Genomic DNA, 24,105 nt, shown 5'->3' with positions numbered 1-24,105 from the left:
GGACACACTTCATTCAATGCGACACAAATGAAGGTCCCAACCCCACTGATAAAGCAATAAATTAATGAAATCAACGAGAGACAGCGAGAACCAAAAGTGGTATTTGCCATGTGGCAAAAATGTTTTGCCATGTGGCAATTTTTTTTGCCATGTGGCAAAATGTTTTTGCCATGTGGCAATTTTTTTTGCCATGTGGCAATTTTTTTTGCCATGTGGCAATTTTTTTTTGCCATGTGGCAATTTTTTTTGCCATGTGGCATTTTTTTTTTTGCCATGTGGCAAAATGGGTTTTGCCATGTGGCATTTATTTGGGGTATGTGGCAAAATGCATTTCGGTTTGTGGGGGGGTATATGGTATTTTGGGGGGTATATGGCTGTTTTGCAGGCCATACAATTCCATGCCATTGACAGCTATGCAAGTCCAAATTGTATTTTCATTTTAAATGGCAGAAAAGCATCTGTGGCTGTGTTTTTTGACCGTACACTTTATATTAGAGCATATCGGCATTCAACTGGAACCCCAAGTAAGGCTCTGCCATTGACGGCTATGCACGTCCAAATTGTTTTTTTCATTTTAAATGGCAGAAAAACATCTGTGGCTGTGTTTTTTGACGGTACACTTTACATTAGAGCTTATCGGCATTCATCTGGAACCCCAAGTAAGGCTCTGCCATTGACGGCTATGCACGTCCAAATTGTTTTTTTCATTTTAAATGGCAGAAAAACATCTGTGGCTGTGTTTTTTGACGGTACACTTTACATTAGAGCTTATCGGCATTCATCTGGAACCCCAAGTAAGGCTCTGCCATTGACGGCTATGCACGTCCAAATTGTTTTTTCATTTTAAATGGCAGAAAAACATCTGTGGCTATGTTTTTTGACGGTACACTTTACATTAGAGCTTATCGGCATTCATCTGGAACCCCAAGTAAGGCTCTGCCATTGACGGCTATGCACGTCCAAATTGTTTTTTCATTTTAAATGGCAGAAAAACATCTGTGGCTGTGTGTTTTGACGGTACACTTTACATTAGAGCTTATCGGCATTCATCTGGAACCCCAAGTAAGGCTCTGCCATTGACGGCTATGCACGTCCAAATTGTTTTTTCATTTTAAATGGCAGAAAAACATCTGTGGCTGTGTTTTTTGACGGTACACTTTACATTAGAGCTTATCAGCATTCATCTGGAACCCCAAGTAAGGCTCTGCCATTGACGGCTATGCACGTCCAAATTGTTTTTTCATTTTAAATGGCTGAAAAACATCTGTGGCTGTGTTTTTTGACGGTACACTTTACATTAGAGCTTATCGGCATTCATCTGGAACCCCAAGTACGGCTCTGCCATTGACGGCTATGCACGTCCAAAGTGTATTTTCATTTTAAATGGCAGAAAACATGTGTGGCTGTGTTTTTTGACGATGCACTTGACATTACAGCTTATCGACATTCAACTGACACCCAAGTAAGGTTCTGCCATTGACGGCTATGCACGTCCAAATTTCGGTGTCAGCTGTCTTTCTGCACTGATGAATCTTGGGTATGCGGTCACTACGCTCGCGGTTTGACCTAACCCTAACACAGATGTTGTAAAAGTAATGACTTCTTTTATTCACAATTGTGGGTTTATGAATTTAAAAACATCAAATGTAAAAAATTGCAAATCAAATCGCAATATGACACAAACATTGCAATTAGGTTTTTGTCGAAATCGTGCAGCCTAAAAGTACAGTACAAGAGTAAAAGACTTATTAATGAAGGTTGATGATATTCAAAAAATGGTTCTAGAAAACACTTACCTCAAGTGTCCCTTGTTTGTGACATTTCTGTAACAGGAAAATGAACATGACAGATGAAAAAAGTATGTCCAAATGAGCATATTTTTCTTAGTTGTGTATGGAAAAAACTACAATACAAAGCAGTCCAACCAGCCAAAACAAAACTGCAGTGGTACCCCGACATACGAACGCTTCTGTATACAATATATTCAGATTACGAAGAGGTTTTCGACCTTTTTTTTTTTGCTGCATATTACGGAAAAATATTCAAAACACGAGAGCTACAACGTACTTTATAAGATACGTATGTACTTTCTGCTTTCAAAAGTCGCGTCAAAAGATCCTGCCACCCTATTGTACTGGTGTCAACAATAATCGATGCGGCGATGCATCCCGATGCGGGCCATGGACGATGCGATTCGATGCGGGCAACAAGCCGAATCGATTCAGCACATATTAAAATATATAAGTCCGTTCAAAAATCTTCCAGTGATGCAATGGATTTGGTTTCCCCATTTGTATTATTATTCTCATGTTTACCTGTAGAGGGAGCTATTGTACAAGCAATGCAGGGGGGATGAGGAACTCAAATCTGCTTCCTCACGGGAGTAACGTCACAGACATGCGCAATTGCGCAGTGGCACTCAAAGCAGAGATAAGACATAATAACAATGGCTAAAGCGGAGAAAGAGGAAGCGCGAAAGATTATTGACGCACCAAAGACATTGAAAGCAGGCATATGGAGACATTTTGGCTTCTATGAGGTTGGTGGGAAACTTGACCAAACTTATGCGGTGTTTAAAAAATGAAAGGCTGCTAGTGTGTGTAAAAAAAAAAAAAGAAAAAGAAAGAAAGCCCTGGTCTCATTCAAAGCACTAATTAAATGCTGTGATGGTTTTTTATTATTTTTACAGTGCTGCTCGAAAGTTTGTGAACCCCACAGCGATGGTCAGATTTTTTGTAAAAAAAAAACTAAAATAACCTTATTAAATGTTAAGTTATACCCAAATCCACAATACTGACATTCCAAATAATGGACTGAAACAAAAGAAATAGTTATATTGTCATTCTTTATTTAACAAAAGTGGTTGATTTAAGAAAAACTCAGATATCATGTGTGCAAAAGTATGTGAACCCCTTCAGTTAATAGGATATTGCGCCTCCTTTTGCAGAGATTACTTCAACCAAACGGTTTCTGTAGTGACTAATCAGCCTCTCACATCTACTTTGGGGGATTTTTGCCCATTCTTCCTTGCAGAACGCAGTCAGTTGAGAGAGGTTTGATGGGCGTCTGGCATGAACTGCTCGCTTCAGGTCCCGCCACAGCATTTCAATGGGATTTAGGTCAGGACTTTGACTGGGCCAGTCCAGAACACGAATCTTCTTCTTTTTCAGCCATTCCTTGGTTGTATTGCTGGAATGCTTTGGATCATTATCATGTTGCATGATCCACCTTCTGCCAAGCTTTAACTTCAAAACAGATGGCGTCAGGTTATGTTCTAGGGTTTGACAATATTCCTCAGAATTCATGATTCCCTGGACTATGTGGAGTTGTCCAGGTCCTGAGGATGAAAAGCAAGCCCAGATCTTGACATTCCCACCTCCATGCTTCACTGTTGGGAGAAGGTTCTTTTGGTGGTATGCAGTGTTGACTTTTCGCCAGACATGGCGGTTTTGGTTGTGACCAAACAGTTCAATTTTGCACCTACATCAGTTGATGAAAACTCTTTTTAATTTAGTCTCGACAACACAACTGTTAAAGAAACAAAAAAAAAACTACTGAATTGATTGATTAGGAAATCAGGTTGAAATAATAGAAAATTCCAAAATGTTGAGGGGGTTCACAAACTTTTGAGCAGCACTGTATATATATTACTATTTTCATTTGACTACAACCAGGAATGACACAAGAGCCTATAAAAAGGTGTTTAATGTCTGACCGCTTGTGTTGCCTCATGATTCACGAAAAATATGCTTTGCTTTAGCATTTTAATGCATCCCAGGCTTTAATGCATCGTGATGCATTGCCGAATCGAACCGAATCGAATCGTGGCCCTCTTAATCGAATCGAATCGAATCGAATCGAATCGTGGCCCTCCGAATCGTAATCGAATCGAATCGTGAGGGCAGTGCCGATGCACACCTCTACCCTATTGTTTATAATCTTTCCCATCATGCTTTAGTAACACTATCCTGCTCTCCTATTGTTGATGACCTTTCAATTTGTGTGATGTTCTTGCAGCGGATTTGACGTTTTCGCCAAAAGACCACAAGTCTCTTCACGTTTCTATCTTGAGATAGGCACCATCTTGAAACAGAAGGAACCCTTTAAAGCAGTAACACCTTCGAAGAATGCGACTATCCTTTCATGCAAGAGAAGCTAGTTTAATGATGAGATGGAGATACTTCTTTGGATTTAGGTAACCCTGGGTAGAACAGAATAGAACATAATTAGCCTCTCTAACCTGCAGAGAAACAAATTAGAAGGGGGCTTAGGTGCTCCCAACTTTCAACACTAGTGTGCTAGCTATATACGGATATCAGTTGACCATTTGCGGTGCGTTGCTGCCACCTGTTGGTCAGAATAATTCGCTGCATCTATTTTGTGTGTCAGTTTGGTTCACAAGCTCTTTCACTTACACAGTGCTGTGTCTAGCGGTAGCATTGATGCTCGTGAATCCTTTCTGTTACGTTTCTGCCTCGGAAATATATGTCTGAGTATTTTACGTTTACTTTAACCAAGTTTATGCTATAACATTTGGATGGGCAATATATGTTTATTTCTGTGGTGAAGGATCATATGTGCAGAACTTCATAAGTTGCTGTTCGTGGTATAGAAGCCAGCCAATGCTCAAGGTTGGCTTAAGGCGCAAGCAAGTGTGCTATCCATATAATAGTTGTGTATATAAGTGTATTGTGGGGTTTGCTGTACATTGAGTGTACATTTTTTTGTGTAGTAGTTTCACAATATTAAGACGAGTGTCTTCCCATAAAAACAAGAAAAGACAAAGCCTTGTGGTTTATGGAAGTGCATTCAATGTGAGCTAGTGACGGGATCTGTCGTTCACTTGAGTAAACGAATCCATTCCGGTTCGTTCAGTAAAACGATTCGTTCAAACGAATCGTTCAACGAATCGTTCGCCCCCCTCATCTCCCTCCCCACCCAAATGAATCGTCCGGTTAGTGAACGGGAAGTGACGTTGCCGAACGAATCACCAAAGACCGCTTCGCAGTATAACTGAACGGGAAGTGACATTGCTTGGTCCCTCCCTCTCTTGCACATTGACCACTCGTCGTAGTTTCAGAAATGAGTGACAGGCGATATCATTCTGCTCTCAGAGACAGCCTCGTCTCCCTCCCGCTGCTGCATAAGCGAGGGAGAACTTCCGCGTCGTCTGTCCTAGTTCTATGGGCTCAAAGTCATGGCTCGTGCTTGCATTTCGAATTAGGACACGGTTAAACATTTTCCTTTTGAGGGGGAAGTCGGGGTTTGGGGTAGGGGGCGCACGGACTTTCTTTAGCATGATCTTGCTCACATATACAATGCTGCTGCTAACAGCCAACGCGGCATGCCTGCTGTCACGAAAATAAAAATAAATCGAAAGTTTAATTTCTAATTATGGAACGGCCAACACATCATATTAACCTCTCGCTCTGTTGTATTTTTGTTTTTTATTATTAAGATGATCGTTTTGAATTTTTGCACTGGTATTAATAAATAAAATAATCCGGTCAGCTCCCCTGTCGTCCCCGCATCTCAGATCGTCAAATGCTGACGAGAAATAATTGTTTGCTTTATGATTTCGCCTTTCTACTCTCATTAGTCTGTTAAGAAAAATGTAGACATATTGCGACATCTCCCGTGTCCGCGCGCTTTGTTTTTGGGGCGCTTGAGTAGCACATGATGGACGGATTGACATAATTTGTCAAACCAACCGACACCCTCTGACACGGAAAAAAAAAAAAAAAAACACTCGGAAAAAATTGACATGTATATACAGTTTCTTTGCAAATCAGTATTATGGTGATCATACTAAATATTATTTTTTTTCTGTGCACATATGAGGTACATATCGCTGCCATGAAGCCTCCATATAGTGACAGTTCTCTGCCCGCTTCACTGCCGTCACGCGACCGCAGCTCAGGTTTTGCTTGCCTCGTAGCTACGCGTGTTTTAAATTACTGTAAATTTGATAGTATATCGTCATAGGCACAGTCCCGAGTCTGTTGAGAAAAGTAGAACACTAAACCATGCTCGCTAGATTTGTGTGGTGTTTTTGTCTTTTTGAGCAGCATTTGATAGGCTCCACGTTAACAAATATGTGACAAAGTCGTTTCCTTTCATTTTATGACTCGTTCACCGCATAGTCATTACTGGAAAGTCAAGTTAGCAGCAAGCTAGGTCAGGAACCGGAGGACCGAATCACTGAACGGGAAGTGACAAAACTCAGTCTTTCCCCCGTGCCTGCACGCTGGCTGCTTATTGGCCACACGTGGAAATGAGTGACATACGCCATGATTCTGTTTCCGCTCCCTCCCCTGCCCGCGATGAGGCTGGCGTCTGATTGGTCGTGTGCGATGTCAGAAGACGCTGCCGCTTGCTCAACGCCCTCCCACGCAGCGAACAAGCGCCACCAACTTCATAGAACGAATCAGTGCAGATGGTGATTAGTTCGGTCTCGTTCACCCAAACAATTCGTTCAAAAAGAACGAATCGTTCGCGACCGATACAACACTAATGTGAGCTGGCTGTCGGGCGGTGCACAAAGGAAATGCACTGTTTTGGGCAGTACAACTAGTAAATAGCAAATCAAATAGAGTACCTCGTTAAGTGGTTACATCTTAACACTGAACAACAATCATGGCTAGAATTAGAGCAAACAGACTACAATCAAATACAACTGGCACCCTTTTATTAGTTCCAATATCATGCGATATAGCTGCTCCGAAGAATCAAATGATAACATGTGTAACCTGTGTTGCATGGCTCTGCGCCGCGTGACGCGATCCGATCCCCCTCGTCCAGGTCAGGACTCGAACCCTCAATCACTGACAAATATATTTGAGCATTATCGCCACCTACTGTTTCCGAATACGGAAGTCAGTTGTCACCCAAAACATTTTGGAGATTTTCACTCTGGAAGGCGTTTTCAAATTTTTGCCCCCCCCCTCCCCCAAAACACAAAACGCCGTCACTATGCAAACAACAGGATTCTGCAAAGGTTTTTGCGTTGTCATCCCCATTGCCATGTAAACCACCCCTTATTGGTACTGTACGCTTGAGAAGGATATAATTTTATGCTGTGGCTGGTTCCCTGCTATCAGAAGAAAGCTCTTATGGTGTGATTTACATTCACAAACAAACATACCTGCACAATTTTACTATGGACTACAGTGCCGATGGTGCCTGCACAAAGCCTTGGCGCAAGCCCTTTGAAGAGACCAGCTTTCCCATCAATCTTAATGATGTGTTTTGCTGGAACAGGAACACAAAGAAATATAAAAAAGGTAAGTGAATAGTTGTACCGTAACAACACAGGGTGCAACAACACATGTACCAAACTGTTCAATACAGTGGTCAGTTATCTGTGCACTGGGGATGCAAATATTTTCAATTTAAATTAATTACACAATTTGTTTGATTCACCTTTTTAAATTTCAATCACATATTTAAAGTTATGCCATTTCCCCACAATTTGTGGCCAGAATGTCATTTTTCAAGCTATTTACTTTCTTTTGCCTTCAGGAATGACAAATCCAAACAAACACGCAGCATTTATATGTGTTTACGACTAATTCAACCCGAAAAGAAAAGGCCAGACGGGAGAAGCCAAAGCTTGATTTAGCTGTTCCTCTTGACTTTTGTATAAGCAAAAGTTGAACTCATTAATATGCAGCTAACTGGATCTAATTTAAATATTCAAAATGTAAACTTCAACTCTGCTCTGATTGGATGTCGGTGGTGTGGGGGTGTCAGTGGGAGGCTTATGGCTAGGGATGGGAATTGATAGGATTTTTACGATTCCGATTCCATTATCGATATTGCTTAACGATTCGATTCTTTATCGATTCTCTTATCGATTCTAATTTGGGGAAAAAGAACAACAAACGTTTTGATTGGCATCGAGCTTGTTTAATCAGAACTCACAACCTTACAAACTCACAACGAGATCAAAAGAGGCCCAAAGCCTCAATGTTAACTGTGGTAATAAGTGGCAAATACACAAGAATGTGTAACATTTTACTGAAACATTCATCTAATAGAAATAAAAAATATTGGTATATATTGGGAGATAGGTTGTTGTTCTGCGTTTGGCAATATGTGTTAAAGCAGGGGTCCCCAAACTTTTTCCTGTGAGGGCCACATAACTTTTCCCTTCTCTGATGAGGGGCCGGGGTCAGTTTGTAACAAAAAAAGTGTGACGATTGCAGAAGTGCATAAATGTAAAAAATTATTGTTTTTCAGAAAGCCACAATGAAATAACCCTTTCTGGATTCTTCACGGAATGAAAGTAAATAAAATAAAAATAATAATATAATAATAATAATTAATAATAAAAACACTATTAATTAAATAGATAACAACCAAATAACCCGCTCTGAATTCTTCAAGGAAAAAGGCCAGGAAATAAATAACACGATTGAGAAAAAAAAAAATTCAAAATGGCCGGACCAAATGTGGAGGCGGGCCGTATTTGGGCCGCGGGCCGCAGTTTGGGCACCTGAAGAAATGCCGCATCCAAGCAAGTGAGCGTGCGAAGTGAGAGAGGGAAACACTTCTACGAGCCTACGTTCTTTGTTAATGTTAATATCTAAAGAGGCAACGCCTGTATGTATAATCTTTTGTGTTGTTGTTGTTGTGTTTCCACTCGCGATCGGACACTTAAATCCAGTTGTGTAATGGTTTGAACGATGTGCTAATGCTAGCGAACGAATGCTAACCATACTGTTATTAGCAGCTAATCATCGCTGATTTACGTCGATGCAAACCTGTTTGTTATTGGGGGCGAAATTGATTTGTTTCATTTCTATTTTTACTTTCACTCTTCAAGTGATGGTTGAATTGTTGAATGGTCATTTCGGTGTTTAGCTAGCTGTATAGCTGTCTCGGTGAGGACAGTGCAGTCTATTCTATTCCCTCCCGATGCAGTTATCTCCACCTTGCAATGACTGCAAGTCGCTTTGTTGTAATTTTTCCTCGTGCAGTGAAGACACACTTTCGAGCGTTTGAACCTACGTGCTGTCATTGTTATGTTTATGGCTGCAATGCTCGTGCTTACCCGTCGTAACCTTTCATTTTCACACTCTTTCCTGGTGAAGTGTAGTCCAACTTTGGAGTGAGTGGTTCTTGGCGCCATGCTAGTTTGATGCGTCTGGACAACAAGACACGTCACGACGCAATACGCGTCTTTAGGAATCGTTAAAGGGATCGTTAAGGCTTTTTCATTGTGATGTCGAGGCCTCGAAACACTCGGAACCGGTTCCGAATTGGAATCGGATATCGATTCCCATCCCTACTTATGGCTGTTGACAAATGTGTGGTGAGTTTTCTTTAATGACACTAAAGAACTGTGATTTCAAGACCTACTATTTGCAGAGTAAATTCATGTGCACAGTAATAAAATAAAAAGCTACACAGGTTAGGTTATGCTCTTCAACCAGAGTACGCTTCCATTTTGACTTAATTTATGCTTGAAACGGTTCAAAATATTGGAAAATGGATTCAGTAAAGCTTTAAAATGGCATTATTTCATTTTCTTTAAAGCAAAACTAGGTAACTTCAGTTTTGGTCGATTTTAGCGACGCCGGTGGACAAAAGCGGTGGTGTTTTGCCTTAAGGAAGAATACGTTTCCCATGAGGACCAGTGCACACTGCATAGTGTCGTAAAATCATGATTTCCCTATCACCTGGAGATGGATTAAACGACATTTATGTTTCAAGCAGCTGCGTGAAGGAAGAGTAGTAATAAGGTAATGAATCCAGTTGTGGCTAAATAATAGCATATGATAGTTAGCAACCGTGTGGGTTCGTGCGGCTAATCCCCCCACCCCACCTAAACTCATCAGCGTTGACGAGTTCAGTTGATGTGTGTGTGTGTATGGGGGGGGGGCTCAAACCAGCGAGTCAATGAAAGCCAGGGCAATGTTTATTCTTGAGTATGCCTTTTTTTCCCCTTCCTCGGACAAAACTGTGTCTCTTTTGTTGCTCTGCCATCTTTGCAGAATTTACGCAAAAGCGTTCGCATCGACTTCGGTCTTTATGGGTCTTTAATGGGGGAAATGACGTATGCCTTAAAACAGTCAACACATTTGTAGTTATTTTGTGTGGCAGGTCCTCAAAGTTACAGTAATTAGTGCCAGTGAAAGCGATACAACCCCCTTAAGATATAAAAGCGGTGTCATTCAACTAGGTTACCCAGTGTTGGTTTAAATGTTCTTCTTATTAAATTTCTCTTTTATGGGCAATACAGCATATGCAAACAAAAACCAAGATAAAAGAAATACAAATAAACAAATAATACAAAATAGAAACAAAAACCCTATCCATCTCCCCTGCGTCACTCAAATTTTAGGATTAAAGGAGCAATATGTAAGATTGGTGGCATACCTGTCGAGTTTATGATTTAAAAACAGTGGAAATCTTAATATATACTTGGTCTTGTGCATTACGTGTCAGTTATTATGCCGATGACGTCAGTGTCATAATCGATCTTAGACTAAGAATATGCTACCTGTCCCAACTTTTTTTTAGATTTGTTGACTTTGTGAATTTAAAATGATACATTTTCTTTGTTTAAACTTTAGACCTGTCATCTATGGTTTACCCTGAGTAAAATATTGACGTTATTGCACTAAATTTTTATTCAAAATTTGTACAGTGTTCAAACTATTTTGAAATCTGGTTTGTAAATACAGATATTCCAAAACGCTAAAAAGGCCTGATCATTTGATTGTACCAACCAGGCTTCTAAGAGTGAGACTTACCATAAGCAAAAAATCCAGGCAGGTGGTACACCTCTCTTCTAAAAAAATGTCCAAGGGTCGGCGGTAGTGGCTCGTGTCCGACCTAGGATGACCAGGATAAATATACAACAGCTGAAAATGGCTGGTCGTGCACCTCTGTGACGTTGGCTCACAATCAGACGCAAATTTATAGAATTATGTCTTTCGTTTGTGCGTTTTTTTTTTTGTTTGGACCGCTATCGTTTTTGAGATATTCATAAATGAATGCCACTATTCCGGGTCCATTTTGCAATAAATGGGGGAGCTGCATGGCGTTATCACTCGAAATTAATATCTCAAAAACAATAGCACCACAAACAAAACTTTTTACAGCACACACCAGGCACCAGCATAAACCTGGGATTCCCCTACATCAACAATTTGTGGCGCACCGCCACACTAAAAATAAAAGCCGCCACGCCTGGCAAATGAGATGTATTTTATTTATTTATTTTTTAACATTTTAAGGGCGTTTCAAACTAGCGGCAGCCGAGTGGGTGGAATTCAGCGGAAACCTATTCATTGTGTATTGTAATGTTCGTAACTACACGGGGCCCCCTTAAGAGACGATTGGACTGGGGAGCTATGACGGAAGGGGAACGAGTAGGAAGAATGGGAGAACGAGCGAGATAGTGAGAGATAGTGGTCTCATGTCGTGGCAGCCCGCTGTCAGTTTGTTATTGTTTTTCATTATTATTGTTACCACAATAAAGTAGGTAAGCCAAGACAGACTTCTCTCCTTCTTCCCCATATCGGGCATTGCAGTAGTTTGGATCGGACTTTTCGTCGAAAGCGAGCGGTGGACGGCCGTCTTGGACGGAAAGCAAAGTTTGACTGAATTTGCGCGGAGTGGCAGGACCCAAAATTAAGCCTTGCTCTATTTTCAGAGCAGCGGTCACAGTACAAGATTTATTAGTACAAGCAGAATAAAATGATACATATTTACGGTACAAGAAAGTCGTTTCAGTGTCCATCAATTGGTAAGAAAAAGCTGTTTGTACAAGTGACGTGTGCGCTGCTCCGGAGCTTTTTTTTTTTTTAAATGGAAAAAGACCGGGGAGGGAAATATATATTTTGTTTTAATAGGATTTCTAGGAGGACAAACATGACACAAACATTCTTTCAGTTCATTAATATTGTAATGAAAAACTTGTGGTGGCATCGTACAACACAGTAGTCACGTGGTGCATTCATCCACTGCAGGGAAAATAAACATTTAATAATGAAGGCTAATTATGTATTTCTAGCCAACTTAGTCATTCCAATAGTAGGCTAATATAGTTAGTATCGATACATACAGCCAGTGTTGCTATCATTATAAGGCTTATACATGGCTTTTAATTTTTAGTGGCTCCAGACATACCGTATATTTTTTTCTTTGGGTCAAATATGGCTCTTTCAACATTTTCAACACCCTGAGTCACTCCGAGAAAAAAGTCGTATTATTAGGTAGGGTAACGTAGCTGTAATCAGCTATGCATTTTACATACATGTACCGTAGCTGAGAGCTACGACATTAGCCTAGCTAATGAAATATTTCAAAAATATCTTGGTTCCTCTTGGGGGGGAAAATAATGGAAAAAATAAAATTCGCCGTGGCACGACATGGTGAGGCTGTCCTACTCTGATGCAGCCCACCACCACAGCTTCAAAAAATACTAGGGGAAACGATTGACACCATTTTTAATCAAAATGGGGGGGCTGGTTGACCTCAGATTGACTTAAAGTGGAATGAAAAAGTATCTGAACCTTTTGGAATTTCTCAAATTTCTGCGTAAAATCACCATGAAATGTGATCTGATCTTTGTCAAAATCACACAGATGAAAAAAACTGTCTGCTTTAACTAAAACCACCCACACATTAATAGGGTTGGGCATCGAGCATCGATGGGACCAGGTTCTAACACTCCGGTTCTCCCAGAACCACTCGAACCCTAAAACCTTTTTAAATTTCGATTCCATGTTTTGATGCCCTGACCGCCGAGTGGGGAAATAAATGCTGCCGAAAACCACGAAGAAGAAGCCACGAGAAGTGCGTGTTTGTGCATTGCAACTTGTTTACAACCATGGACAAGGTGCGGTGGCGCTCAAAATTTTGGCTTATCTTTACCAAGAAAAAAAAAAAAAAAAAAGACCAGTCAGCTTAGTGCAACATTTGCAACACAACTATATCATGCAAAGGTGGCTGCACGACCGGCTTAATGGAATATAGCCTAAGTGCCAAGTGCAAAACTAGCCAGGTGCTACGTAGTTGACACGCTGCGCCGTCAGAACCAGGTAAGTAAAACAATAAATTACGTCTGTCTTCTGCTGTCCCAGCAACCCGACACTGGTTTAAGCAGTAGATGATGGATGGACGGATGGAATAGTATGAGACTAAATCTGTATTATTACGTTGGGCTACGGTCGATATCACATGTAAATGGAACTAGATTAATAATAAATTCTTAATAATACATTTTAAATTCATATAATTAAAAAACGAGAAGACATTTATATAAACGAATACATTTTTAACTATAGATTTTTTGACCCTGCCTTTTTTTTGTTTGTTTTTTGGCCCTGCCTCTTCAAGGATTCGGAATCGAGAATCGTTTTTGAACCGGAATCGCTCAATTTCAAACGATGCCCAACCCTAAACATTTATACATTTTTCATACCTTAATAAGGATATTATGCAAACAATGACAGAATGGGTAAAAATAAGTAAAAAACATCAGATCACATTTGATTGGGATTTAATGCATGAATGTGAGAAATTCTATAAGGTTCAGATACTTTTTCATACTACTGTACAAAAGGATTGTAAATCGATAACAGCACAAACGAAACTTTACAGCACAAACGATTAACATCATTTTTATATAAATCAGCGTCTGATGGGGGGCCAACTTCACAGAGGTTGTTAATGCGAGATACCTGACAGACCTTGAGCAGTTTTACAAAGAAGAATGGAGCAAAATTGCAGTCGGCAGATGTACAAGACTGAGATTTATCCAGAGTGATTCACTGCTGCAATTGCAGCCAAATGTGGATCTACAAAATACTGACTTAAAGGTAGGGCTGGGCGATGTGGCCTTTAGTACATATCACGGTAAATTGAGCAGATTTACTTCGATAACGATAAATTCCTTAAGTGGACTTTTATATACGGTAATGGCCCGAATATAAGACAGCCCTGATTATAAGACGACCCCCTCTTTTTCAAGACCCAAGTTTGAAAAAAAGACTTTTTGAACACCAAATTAATTTTTATACAGAAAATAATAACAGTACATCCGCAACAAATGATAATAATAATAATACATTTCTAGAGCGCTTTTCAAACACACAAAGACACTTCACAAGAGACATGGAATTACAGTACGATAAAAAGTTATTAAAAGGATTAAAAAATTAAAAGCACAATAAAAAGAGGTAAAAATATGACAGCTAGGGGTTATGGTGGGTAAGAAAGAGTGAACAGGTGTGTTTTCAGTCTAGATTTGAAAAGTGATAGAGTAGATATGCTGCGGAGATCAGGGGATAGGGAGTTCCAGAGCTGGGGGGCGCAATGACTAAAAGCTCTGGAACCAAAGGTGGAGAGGCGGACACGGGGGACGGAGAGGGGGGGGAATAGTGGTAGGGCGAAGTGAACGGGTTGGATTGTTTAGATGGAGAAGATCGCAAAGGTAGGGAGGGGCCAGGGCATGGAGTATTTTGAAGGTGATGATGAGGATTTTGTAATTGATTCTTTGTTTGACGGGAAGCCAGTCATACCACTATTGATTATAAGACGACCCCCTCTTTTTCAAGACTCAAGTTTGAAAAAAACTTTTTGAACACCAAATTAATTTTTATACAGAAAATTACAGTACATCCGCGACAAATGATTATAACACTATATTTGAGAGAAAAAGCATGTGATTTTGCCTCATTTAAATCTTAATATCTGAACATTTAAACATGTAAACTTAAGTGCAATCACATTCGTAAATGAATGGCTTCTGATTTTTGAAATGTAAATAAACCAATCTATTGTGATAAAACAACAAAATTGCAATAACTGCATGAACCATCAAAGTGAAGTCTAACTGTAACTTTAGTCTTGAAACAAATCTGAATAAGGAAAAATGTTGCAACAAAATAATGCAAACTGGTTAAACTAAACAGAGTAGCTGAGATCTGTCATGACAGAACATCGCTTCAATGATATCTGGCGCCATCTAGCGTCGTGAATGGGGAGAGTAGCTGAGATCTGTCAAGACTTAACATCGCTTCAATGATATATGGTGCCATCTAGCATCGTGAATGGGTATAATGTCTAGACCGCGAATATAAGACTTTTTCAGTGTTATTCCAATGCAAAAAACACCGTCTTATATTTGGCCCAATACGGTAATTTGAAAATCTGAATAAATGCATGAAATATAAATGAACCATTTCTCGTTGATTTGTTTACCAGCTTTCAATTTAGCATATTTAACATTTGTACATTCATTGTAAACATAAGTACAGTAGTGCCTCTACATGCGAAGTTAATTCGTCCCAGGACCTTGTTTGCAAGTCAAAACGGTCATATGTCGAGCACCCATAAGAATACAGTAAAATTCCATTAATTCGTTCCACAGCCCGAAAAGCTACACTAAATTAGTGATGCACGATAATACATTTTTCAACCGATACCGATAACCGATCATTTCCTCCTCATTCCTACCGATAACCGATAATGTCAAGCCGATAATTCTATTAAAAGATTTATGTACAATCTTAAACAAAAGAAAATATTACTGTGCAAAAATATAATTTATTGCTCTCTTTTTTTCCAACATAAAATATGAACAAGTCGTCAATTCCAACATCTAAATAATGACATTGTCTGACATTGTGTAATGGTAAACTTTTGGCAACAATTACTTACAGAGTAAAGTTGCACAAAAATGCCTTTAAAAGTAAGCCATTCCTAACATAACATTAATACACTGCAAAACACACTTCCTTAAAACTAGTCAGTTTTAAGTGTAAATCTATTGGAAATAAATTATCTGCCAGCGCTTCAGGTGTATTTCTCTCAGATTTCTTGGAAGAAAAATAGCTATCTGAAAATAATCTTAACAGCCTTATTTTAAGCAATACGTTATTATACTTAATCCTAAAAAAAACTTGGAAGAAGAAAAGATTTTGAATATTTGTGGCTACAGAATATTATTGTTATTTCATTACAACAGGAATGTGCATATTTAAATTAATAAGTGTTAATAAGTGCCAATAAGTTTAGATTATCTACTGTGACTGTAATTGAGTAGACGAATAAGTTAAATTAATTTGAAAAGTGATTGCTAATGTTATATGCTTTGTTGCACACTGTGAAAATGATTAACTCAAAAGAGCGATTTGAAAAGTGATTGCTAATGTTATATGCTTTGTTGCACACTGTGAAAATGATTAACTCAAAAGAGCGAGATGTCATGTACCCATTCTGCAGCGCTTTGTTTACATTTGCGGCACTCACGAGTCGCGACATTCGCTTTACAGCAGCTAAAATGATAAACGGCAGTACGATTTGGATGCAGTTGGAGCTCGCATCTCCGTGCGTGTTGTTTTGTGCCTGAGTTTTGTTAAGCCGAAAATAAAGGCAGCATTACAAAGTCATCTGACCGGTCGTCATTTTACATAATGAATGCATTATTGACGGGCTGACTTCGTTTTCTCCATGTTTAAATTATCATCTAACCACTGTGCCGTCATGGTAAGCTTGCTTACTGGACATCACTTTTCCAAATGTAGTGGTGAAAATGTGATTGGCATGTTTTTCATGAAGAATGGTGGTCGTATAAACTGCATTATTTTTTTATCCAGGGCTTTGGCTCTCGGTTCATTTCGGTAAAAAAAAAAAAAATCGTGTCTCGTCTCGGCGGCGGCTACGTTCGTACCGGATAATCCGTTCGCACCGGCCGGTTTGCCGTGGCGTATTCGGGGCCTGGCTCTGCTCACACGCCGTGAGGGAACGCTCGAGAAACCGGAGTGTTCGCCGGAGGTCCTGAAGCCGGGGAACCGGGCTCTGCCCGCCCCGCCAACAGCGAAGCGGCGGCGGCCTGCCGGACCGGTGTTGTGCCGGAAAATAGCCGCCCCGCGTGAAATGTCCCCCCCCCGACAGGAACACTTATTTATAACGCTTTATTGAGCGTTTATTTATTTGTTTATTTATTTTATTGTTGAGTGCCCACACGTCACTTGTACAGCTTTTTCTTACCAATCGATGGACATGGAAACGATTTTCTTATACCGTGAATATATGTATTGTTTTACTCTGCTTGAACTAAATGTCATAACTGTGTGATTGTCATTGAGATATGGTCGTGAAAACCTGTAGACTAATACATTTCTGTTCAAAGATGGTTATGTGGCCCAGTCCACGATTTGTTAGTAAAATAAAGTACTAGTATTTTGTCTAATTTATTTATTTAAAAGTGATTTTACAGTCGTTAATCCATTACTGTAACGGGTCCATGAAAACATTTGATGTTTTCACCTCAATAAAGCGTTATAAATAAGCGTTCCCGTCAGGGGGGACATTTCACGCGGGGCTGCTATTTTTCGGCACAACACCGGCCAGAGCGGCGGGCTCCGTCGGAAGACGGCTAGTTGCCGACTATCGGTCTCCAGTCGTGCCGGTGTTTAGCCTTAGATGCAAGTTTACCACCCGCCTAGGGCTGCTTTCCCGAACAACCCAACTCTGTATCGTCACAAGCCCCTAGTTTAACTTAGGGTTTACAATAGCTTTAGCATTCCCGCTAGCAGCAGCCTGGTATTCGTTCCAAAAATCTTTGTGATGCAGTTTTAAATGGATGCTGGGTTAGTGGTTTTGAATGAGGACGCTTTCTTCCGGCCTCGTGGAACTTCTGCGGTACATGTTTCGCAAATGGCGAAAGCGTCGTTTTTTTTAGTAACAGCCGCCATAATATTCAACTATTTTTTGTCGTGTAACTCCACCTCCTCAACCCCTCCGTCCTCAGGGGCTTCAGAGAGGGGAGGGGTTGAGGAGGCGGCGTGCTGAATTCTTCGGTTGTGCACATTTGGAGGCTAAATCAAGTATATAATTATCGGATTGCATTATCGGTTGAATTTTTTATTATCTGGATTATCTGTGTGACGTCATAATTGCATTTATCGGCCGATAATTATCGGCCACCGATATTATCGTGTATCTTTACACTAAATCATTAATAAATACTGCTGGTACTATTACAAATAGCAATTACACAGAGCACAAAAAATAATACATTTTGATTAAAATCGGAATAATAATGGGCGGCTGTGGCTCGAGTTGTCCTGTGACCAAATGGTCAACGGTTCGATTCCTGGCTACGATTGCCCACAGCCAACATCAGTAATCGATTTATAATTGAATCAGAGCCTCTGAATCGTAATCAAATCATTAGATGCCCAAAGATTCCCACCTCTAGTAGGAATGTTGTGTTGCATAAGTTCTGAAATAAATGATTAAAATCCTGGCGATTTTACAATAATAACTATCACCTTAACTCAGTGCTTCTCAATTATTTTCTGTTGCGCTCCCCGAACTCTCTGCCGCCACTGTAAATAGGATCATTTGTTTATAAAATTACTATTATACGTTTGCCTCTGCCTAACAATGTGTCCTTTTTTTCTATTAAAGAAAAAAAAGTAACATTTATCAATTTATGATAAAGTATAACTTTATCAACATTGTTTTGTTTGTAACAGAAAATACTTAACGCGCATCAATTTGCCTGAATTTAAAAAAAAGTCACATCCAAGCTGTAAAAATACACTAAAGGTACATTTTTGACCATTTGATGCCAAAACATAAAATGTAATAAAATCAGTAAATAACAAATTCAAATTGATTAGAAACATTAACTCATAAGGACAATATGCCAAAAAATTTGACCGAAAAAACAAAACTGAATAAAATGGAAAAAAAGTGTCTTTGGACAGGAGTTGTTATTATTTTCGCTGCTCACCGTATCACCTCCTTTGCAATGGTGTGGGGTTATTTAGCACTGAGCATGCGAACAGTGCTCTCTGGTTTGCTGATATAACACGGACAAAGCGGGACGATTGTTGGCAATATTCGGCACGTTTTCACTGAAAAACAATCAAGCGGCTTATCAATGAGATTGGGGTCTAATGTCTTTAATTGGCATCTTAATTGATTTGGCTTCCGGCTATCCGCTATAATCATTTTAGACACAGTAATCAGTGGTCTTTCCTCATCTCCCACTGTATTAAAAGTCAAAGCCAAAAGGCAAACGGCCCGAAAAATGCGCATTCTCAGCGGCCGAGGGAGAACCGTAGGTGAGGGCGGTCATCGTGACGATCCCAAGCCGAAAATGGAACTTCTCGGGCGGACACGTGAGACCCGGAGAAGACAGTGGGTTGCTGCGTGAGTCCGGCAGGAAAACGGCTTTCGAAAACGGCGCACAGCTCTTCATATCTCTATTCTGTGTGCTCTTGCTTTGTTCAAAAATACTGCGCACATTCTGCTACGGCCAAAAAAAAAGAATGTTTCCTGAGGACACATGCGCCCCCCCCCCGGCATCGCTCTGCGCCCCCCCCCCCCCCCCCCCCCCCCCCCCGGGGCGCGCTCCACTATTTGAGAAGTACTGCCTTAATTTATGAAGACTGGCGAAAGGAGGTCAGAGGAAGACCGACGAGATTGTAGACATTCTACAGCCGTATTGTCAAGCCAGTTCACTTACGCGCCCACCATGCTCATAGTTTTCTATCATTTTTCCTTTTTTCGCCACCTTCACTAACATTCCTGGAACCCATGTTGATTGCTCTCACGAGAAAATCCGCCGTGCATCCATCTTGCGGGAAAACAAAAACTCAGGTGCTGTCAAAAATCCTTCGTATTTCGAGCATGTCGTCGCATGTAGAAACAAATGGTGAGTCAAATTGTAAGTCGGATGTCGAAAAGATCATGCGTCGAAGCGATGTCGAGGTACCACTGTATATAAAAATAAGGGCTGTCAACATGCGTCGAAGCGATGTCGAGGTACCACTGTATATAAAAATAAGGGCTGTCAAAATTATCGCGTTAACGGGCAGTAGTTAATTTTCTAAATTAATCACTAGGACTGAACGATGTTGGAAAAAACTATTGCTGCTATTTTTGGGGGTTTGCGTTATTATATCGCGATATATATATATATTTTTTTAGAGAAGTTTTCACTAGATGACTTGAATAGCTGTTTGGAAAGACTTTGGATGACTCACAATGACCAGTGTACAGTGATCCCTCGTTTTTCCTGGTTAATGGGGACCAGAACCCGCCGCGATAAGTGAAAAACCACGAAGTTGCGCACCCCGCCCCCCAAATTTTTATTTTTTTGTGTGTGTGCTCAATGTATCTATTCAGATTTAGCATTGGAAAGAAATACATATAAGGCATGTTTTTTTTCTCACTTTTTCCCCAAAGTATGATTTTTAAAAATCATATTAATAAATGGTTTTAAGCACTTCAAATGTAATAATTATGATCAGTTTTAAACATAACTGTCCAACCAAATCATTTTTAAACAAGAATAAAGTACTGTAGTAGAAAAATGCTTAGCTTTATGAAATACTTCTGTTTATCTACCTTTGCTGTGACTCTTGGTGGACATGTAGAAATTACAAACTCCTCATAATCACTTCTGGCATTTAATTTATATGTCTCAAATGTCTCCACACACACACACACACACACACACACACACACACACACCCACACACCCCCCCCACACACACACATCCACACACATTCATTCAAAGCGGCTTCCTTGCAGAAACTGTTTAACAAGTTAAACGATGATTGACCGCTGCTGCGCTGTGATGTCCGCTTCTTTGGCAAGATCAAAGATACCAGTAGGGCTGGGCGATATGGCCTTAAGTACGTATCACGGTAAATTGAGCAGATTTACCTCGATAACGATGAATGACGATAAATTCGCCCAAGCGGACTGTTATATAATTTGAAAATTTGAATCAATGCATGGAATACAAATTAAGCGTTTCTCTTTAAATTTATTTACCAGCTTTCAATTTAACAATTGCACATGCAGTCTAAACATTAAGTATTAAAAAAAATCTTGTAAACAATAACAATTCTAGTGTGAACATTATAACACCCTGTAAGACTTGAAAAATGTACAACATTATAAAAATCAATCTGACGACTGTGCAAACATGTCATTTTAACACAAATGACTTGCAGCTTTAACAGTACACTTCAGACAACTTATTGGTAATGGTTGCTGTGACATAATTATTCAACACAAGTGTTTACGTCAAGATTTCAGGGTTTTTTTTCCAGAACATTTTTTAATACATGTACCCCCCCACGCAGACACAACCAGATTAAAGCTGTATTGCTCTGATGCCAATGAAACATTTAAGATTTTATGATGGCAGAATCAAGCAAACACATACAGAAAAATAGCTGTGGCGATTAAACTGTCATATTATATATAGGCTTCACTGTTGGATTATACTTTATGCTGAGTGCTTTACCATCGTGAAAGATTTCAGAGAAATCACAGAGATACCAAATAACGCGACATAATGATTGCTAGATGAAGTCCGTGCCCAGTCCACTCATTAATTTCAGCCGTTTCGACAAGGTTAGAGCCGCTATCCGACTCCATCACGTTCATTTGTAGCGTTAGCCGCTAGCGTTAGCCTGTGGATTGGCTACCAGAAGAAAGCACTGAAAGCATCCTCTCCTGAAATCGTGAGAACCAGGGAGGACAGCGGGTGAAAACCCGTCTGGAACCCACCAAGAGTTTACTTAATGTCGGGTGAAAGTTTGGCGAAGCTCCCTTAAGCCCGACTCCATCATGTTTGCTTGTAGCGTTAGCCGCTAGCGTTAGCCTACCAGGCTTCTGTTTGTTTGGCTTCCTGAAAACCACGTGACTCCATATGTAAGCACACTGACTTCTTTCTTAAAGGGGAATGAACATAGCCGAACAAAGCGGGATAAAAAGACTATTTTCTTGTTTTATTAAATTGCCGAATTTACCGACATGGTCAAAATTACGTACATCATCGTGAAGAATTTCGGTAACGGTGGATTTTCGGTTTACCGCACTGCTCTAGATACCAGCATCGTTAACTTTAATAAGCAAGTGCTGCAGTGACTGTGAGGTTCGAAGAACTGGGAGAGGGAGGGTGTGAGGCTCTGCGCAGAGCAGAAAGCAGGGTTTATGTGGATTAATAAAAATAAAAACTATCGCACATCCTTGCGATGGGACTATCGCGCACGCGTATATCGCGATGGCGATGTTTAAACGATATATCGTTCAGGCTTATTAATCACGTTAAAATATTTGATGCAATTAACTAAGACTGTGACAATATCTCGATACAGCGATATATCCCAGGCAATTGTAGGTCGTTTTATTTACCTGACATGTTTCGGCGGGCACTTCCGCCTTCGTCAGAGGGTCACTGATGTTGGTGTGACGCGTCTTTATCAGCTGATGGATGAAGGCGGGACTCATCTGCCAGAATGACAGGCGAGTCACGCCCTCTGCTGCCCATTCACTCTTCCAAGATGCTGTTCCAGGTCGTAGAGAGCATGTATGCCCCCTCGTCCCTGTTGATGGTCCTCAGGCCCTGCTTGCGGATCTCAATGGCCTCCCTGATCCAGCGCTGATGTTTGTTTTCTTCGGTGCGGATGACTCTGGCCTTTTCCCAGTCCATGATGTGGTTTTCCCTTTTGCAGTGATCGGTGATGGCTGATTTGTGATGTTCTTATTGGGATTGATCTTTTATTGCCCTTGTTTGTCTCATTGTTGTCTCCTTTTCACATTCCTTCTTGTGTTCTGTTTTTCTTGTAATGAAGCTCCTCCCTGTCTCCCCGATGTATGATTTATTGCATGATTTGCATGGAATTTCATATATTGAGTTGCATTTGTTTTCTGGATGGATTTTGTCCTTCGGGTGGACCAATATCTGGCGGAGGGTTGTGTGTGGTTTGACCAGTGTGTTTATGTTGTATTTTTCATGACCCTTTGGATACGTTCCGTGACTCCCCTCACGTACGGCAACGTCACCATATCTGTGTGTTCTTGTTTTGTTTGTTTTTTCCTTCCCCCGGTGTTGTGTTGTTCTTGTTTCTGATGCCTTCATCCATCAGCTGATAAAGACTCATCACACCAACATCAGTGACCCTCTGACGAAGGCGGAAGTGCCCTCCGAAACATGTCAGGTAAATAAAACGACCTACTATTGCCTGGGATAAAAGAAAGGGTTTGACGAATTTATAAGTGTAGGCAAAATGAACGCTATACAAGTAGCGATATATCACGATATTTTGCAACCCGATAGGTTATCGATATGCTACCGCCAAGTATCGATACTTTTATTTGACATATTGGCCATTGGATTCTGTAAACTGCTCAATGTTTGTTGAGCAATTCCTTGGCGGTCCACTAGGGGCGCTCAAGAGTGGCGGTGAAGGTAAAGTGCGTACAAGTCGTCTAGAGAAGAAGAGAGGAAGCTCAAAGTGGGTTGAAAAAAATAAAGCTTCATGGGAACGGTGGAGGAAAAAAGTGACAAAATTATTGCTACAAATCACACATGTGGACACACTTCAGATTTTACACCAACAAGAAAGGAAGTAAGGTGAACAAGGACTTTGCTGTATGCAATAATTGTCTAACAAAAATAAGTTTCACTGACAGCTGGTGAAGAAGTTGACACGGATTTCTTCACTGCTTCGCTTTCATCACTTGAGGTAAGAAAGTTTTGCAATGTTATTGGTTTTTTTAATTTACATGTATTATTTTGATGATATTTGGTGCTGAGTGATATTAAATAAACCAGGACCCTAAACTTGATGAAAATGAATATCGAGCAAGCCTACACGAATTTACTGATTTATTTGATATTATTTGAGAACCACTTTCCATCTAGTTTACTACACAAACTTATTACTGCCATTATGATACAATAACCTATAAAAATGGTTTGAATAGCTCCCAAGATATATAAGGTGATGCGCATGATAATTAATGTAGCCTACATATTAAAAATGGGTAATTATTTTTTATTTCTATACATTCAGTTCATTCATATTTTTTTAAATTCACCCAATACTTCAAACACAAAAAAATCAGGATTTCAACTCAAAAGCTATTACGTAGCAAATATTTTTTGTTTTATTTTCTTTGTTTTTAAAGTGAGGAAGAATGTGACTGACTGAGTCCAACATCTCAAATGCTGAGGCAGATGTTGGAAGTGCTCAAACCAATTTTTTTTTTTTTTTTTTTCCTCAACAAAGGTTATATACGAAGAAAAGACCCACAAATTTTATCAT

The 24,105-nt window shown here is 40.1% G+C and overlaps 2 protein-coding genes across 4 annotated transcripts in view; one reads left to right on the top strand and one right to left on the bottom strand.

The window, feature by feature from the left end:
• Positions 1-24,105, top strand: part of LOC130919347 (protein-cysteine N-palmitoyltransferase HHAT-like) — a 359,144-nt gene that overhangs the window by 67,330 nt on the left and 267,709 nt on the right. The gene's annotated exons all lie outside the window — the stretch shown is intronic.
• Positions 1,702-22,285, bottom strand: LOC130919469 (mitochondrial carrier homolog 2-like). The gene is made up of 4 exons (XM_057842223.1): positions 22,190-22,285; positions 10,761-10,842; positions 7,145-7,251; positions 1,702-1,823 (listed from the first exon to the last, which is right to left on the bottom strand). The coding sequence occupies exons 1-4, from the start codon at positions 22,283-22,285 to the stop codon at positions 1,782-1,784; spliced, it is 327 nt and encodes a 108-aa protein (XP_057698206.1). The 3' UTR covers positions 1,702-1,781.

The sequence above is a fragment of the Corythoichthys intestinalis genome, chromosome 1 (genome assembly GCF_030265065.1).
Source record: "Corythoichthys intestinalis isolate RoL2023-P3 chromosome 1, ASM3026506v1, whole genome shotgun sequence".
Classification (NCBI taxonomy): Eukaryota; Metazoa; Chordata; class Actinopteri; order Syngnathiformes; family Syngnathidae; genus Corythoichthys; species Corythoichthys intestinalis.
This window is presented reverse-complemented; position numbering and strand designations above follow the sequence as displayed.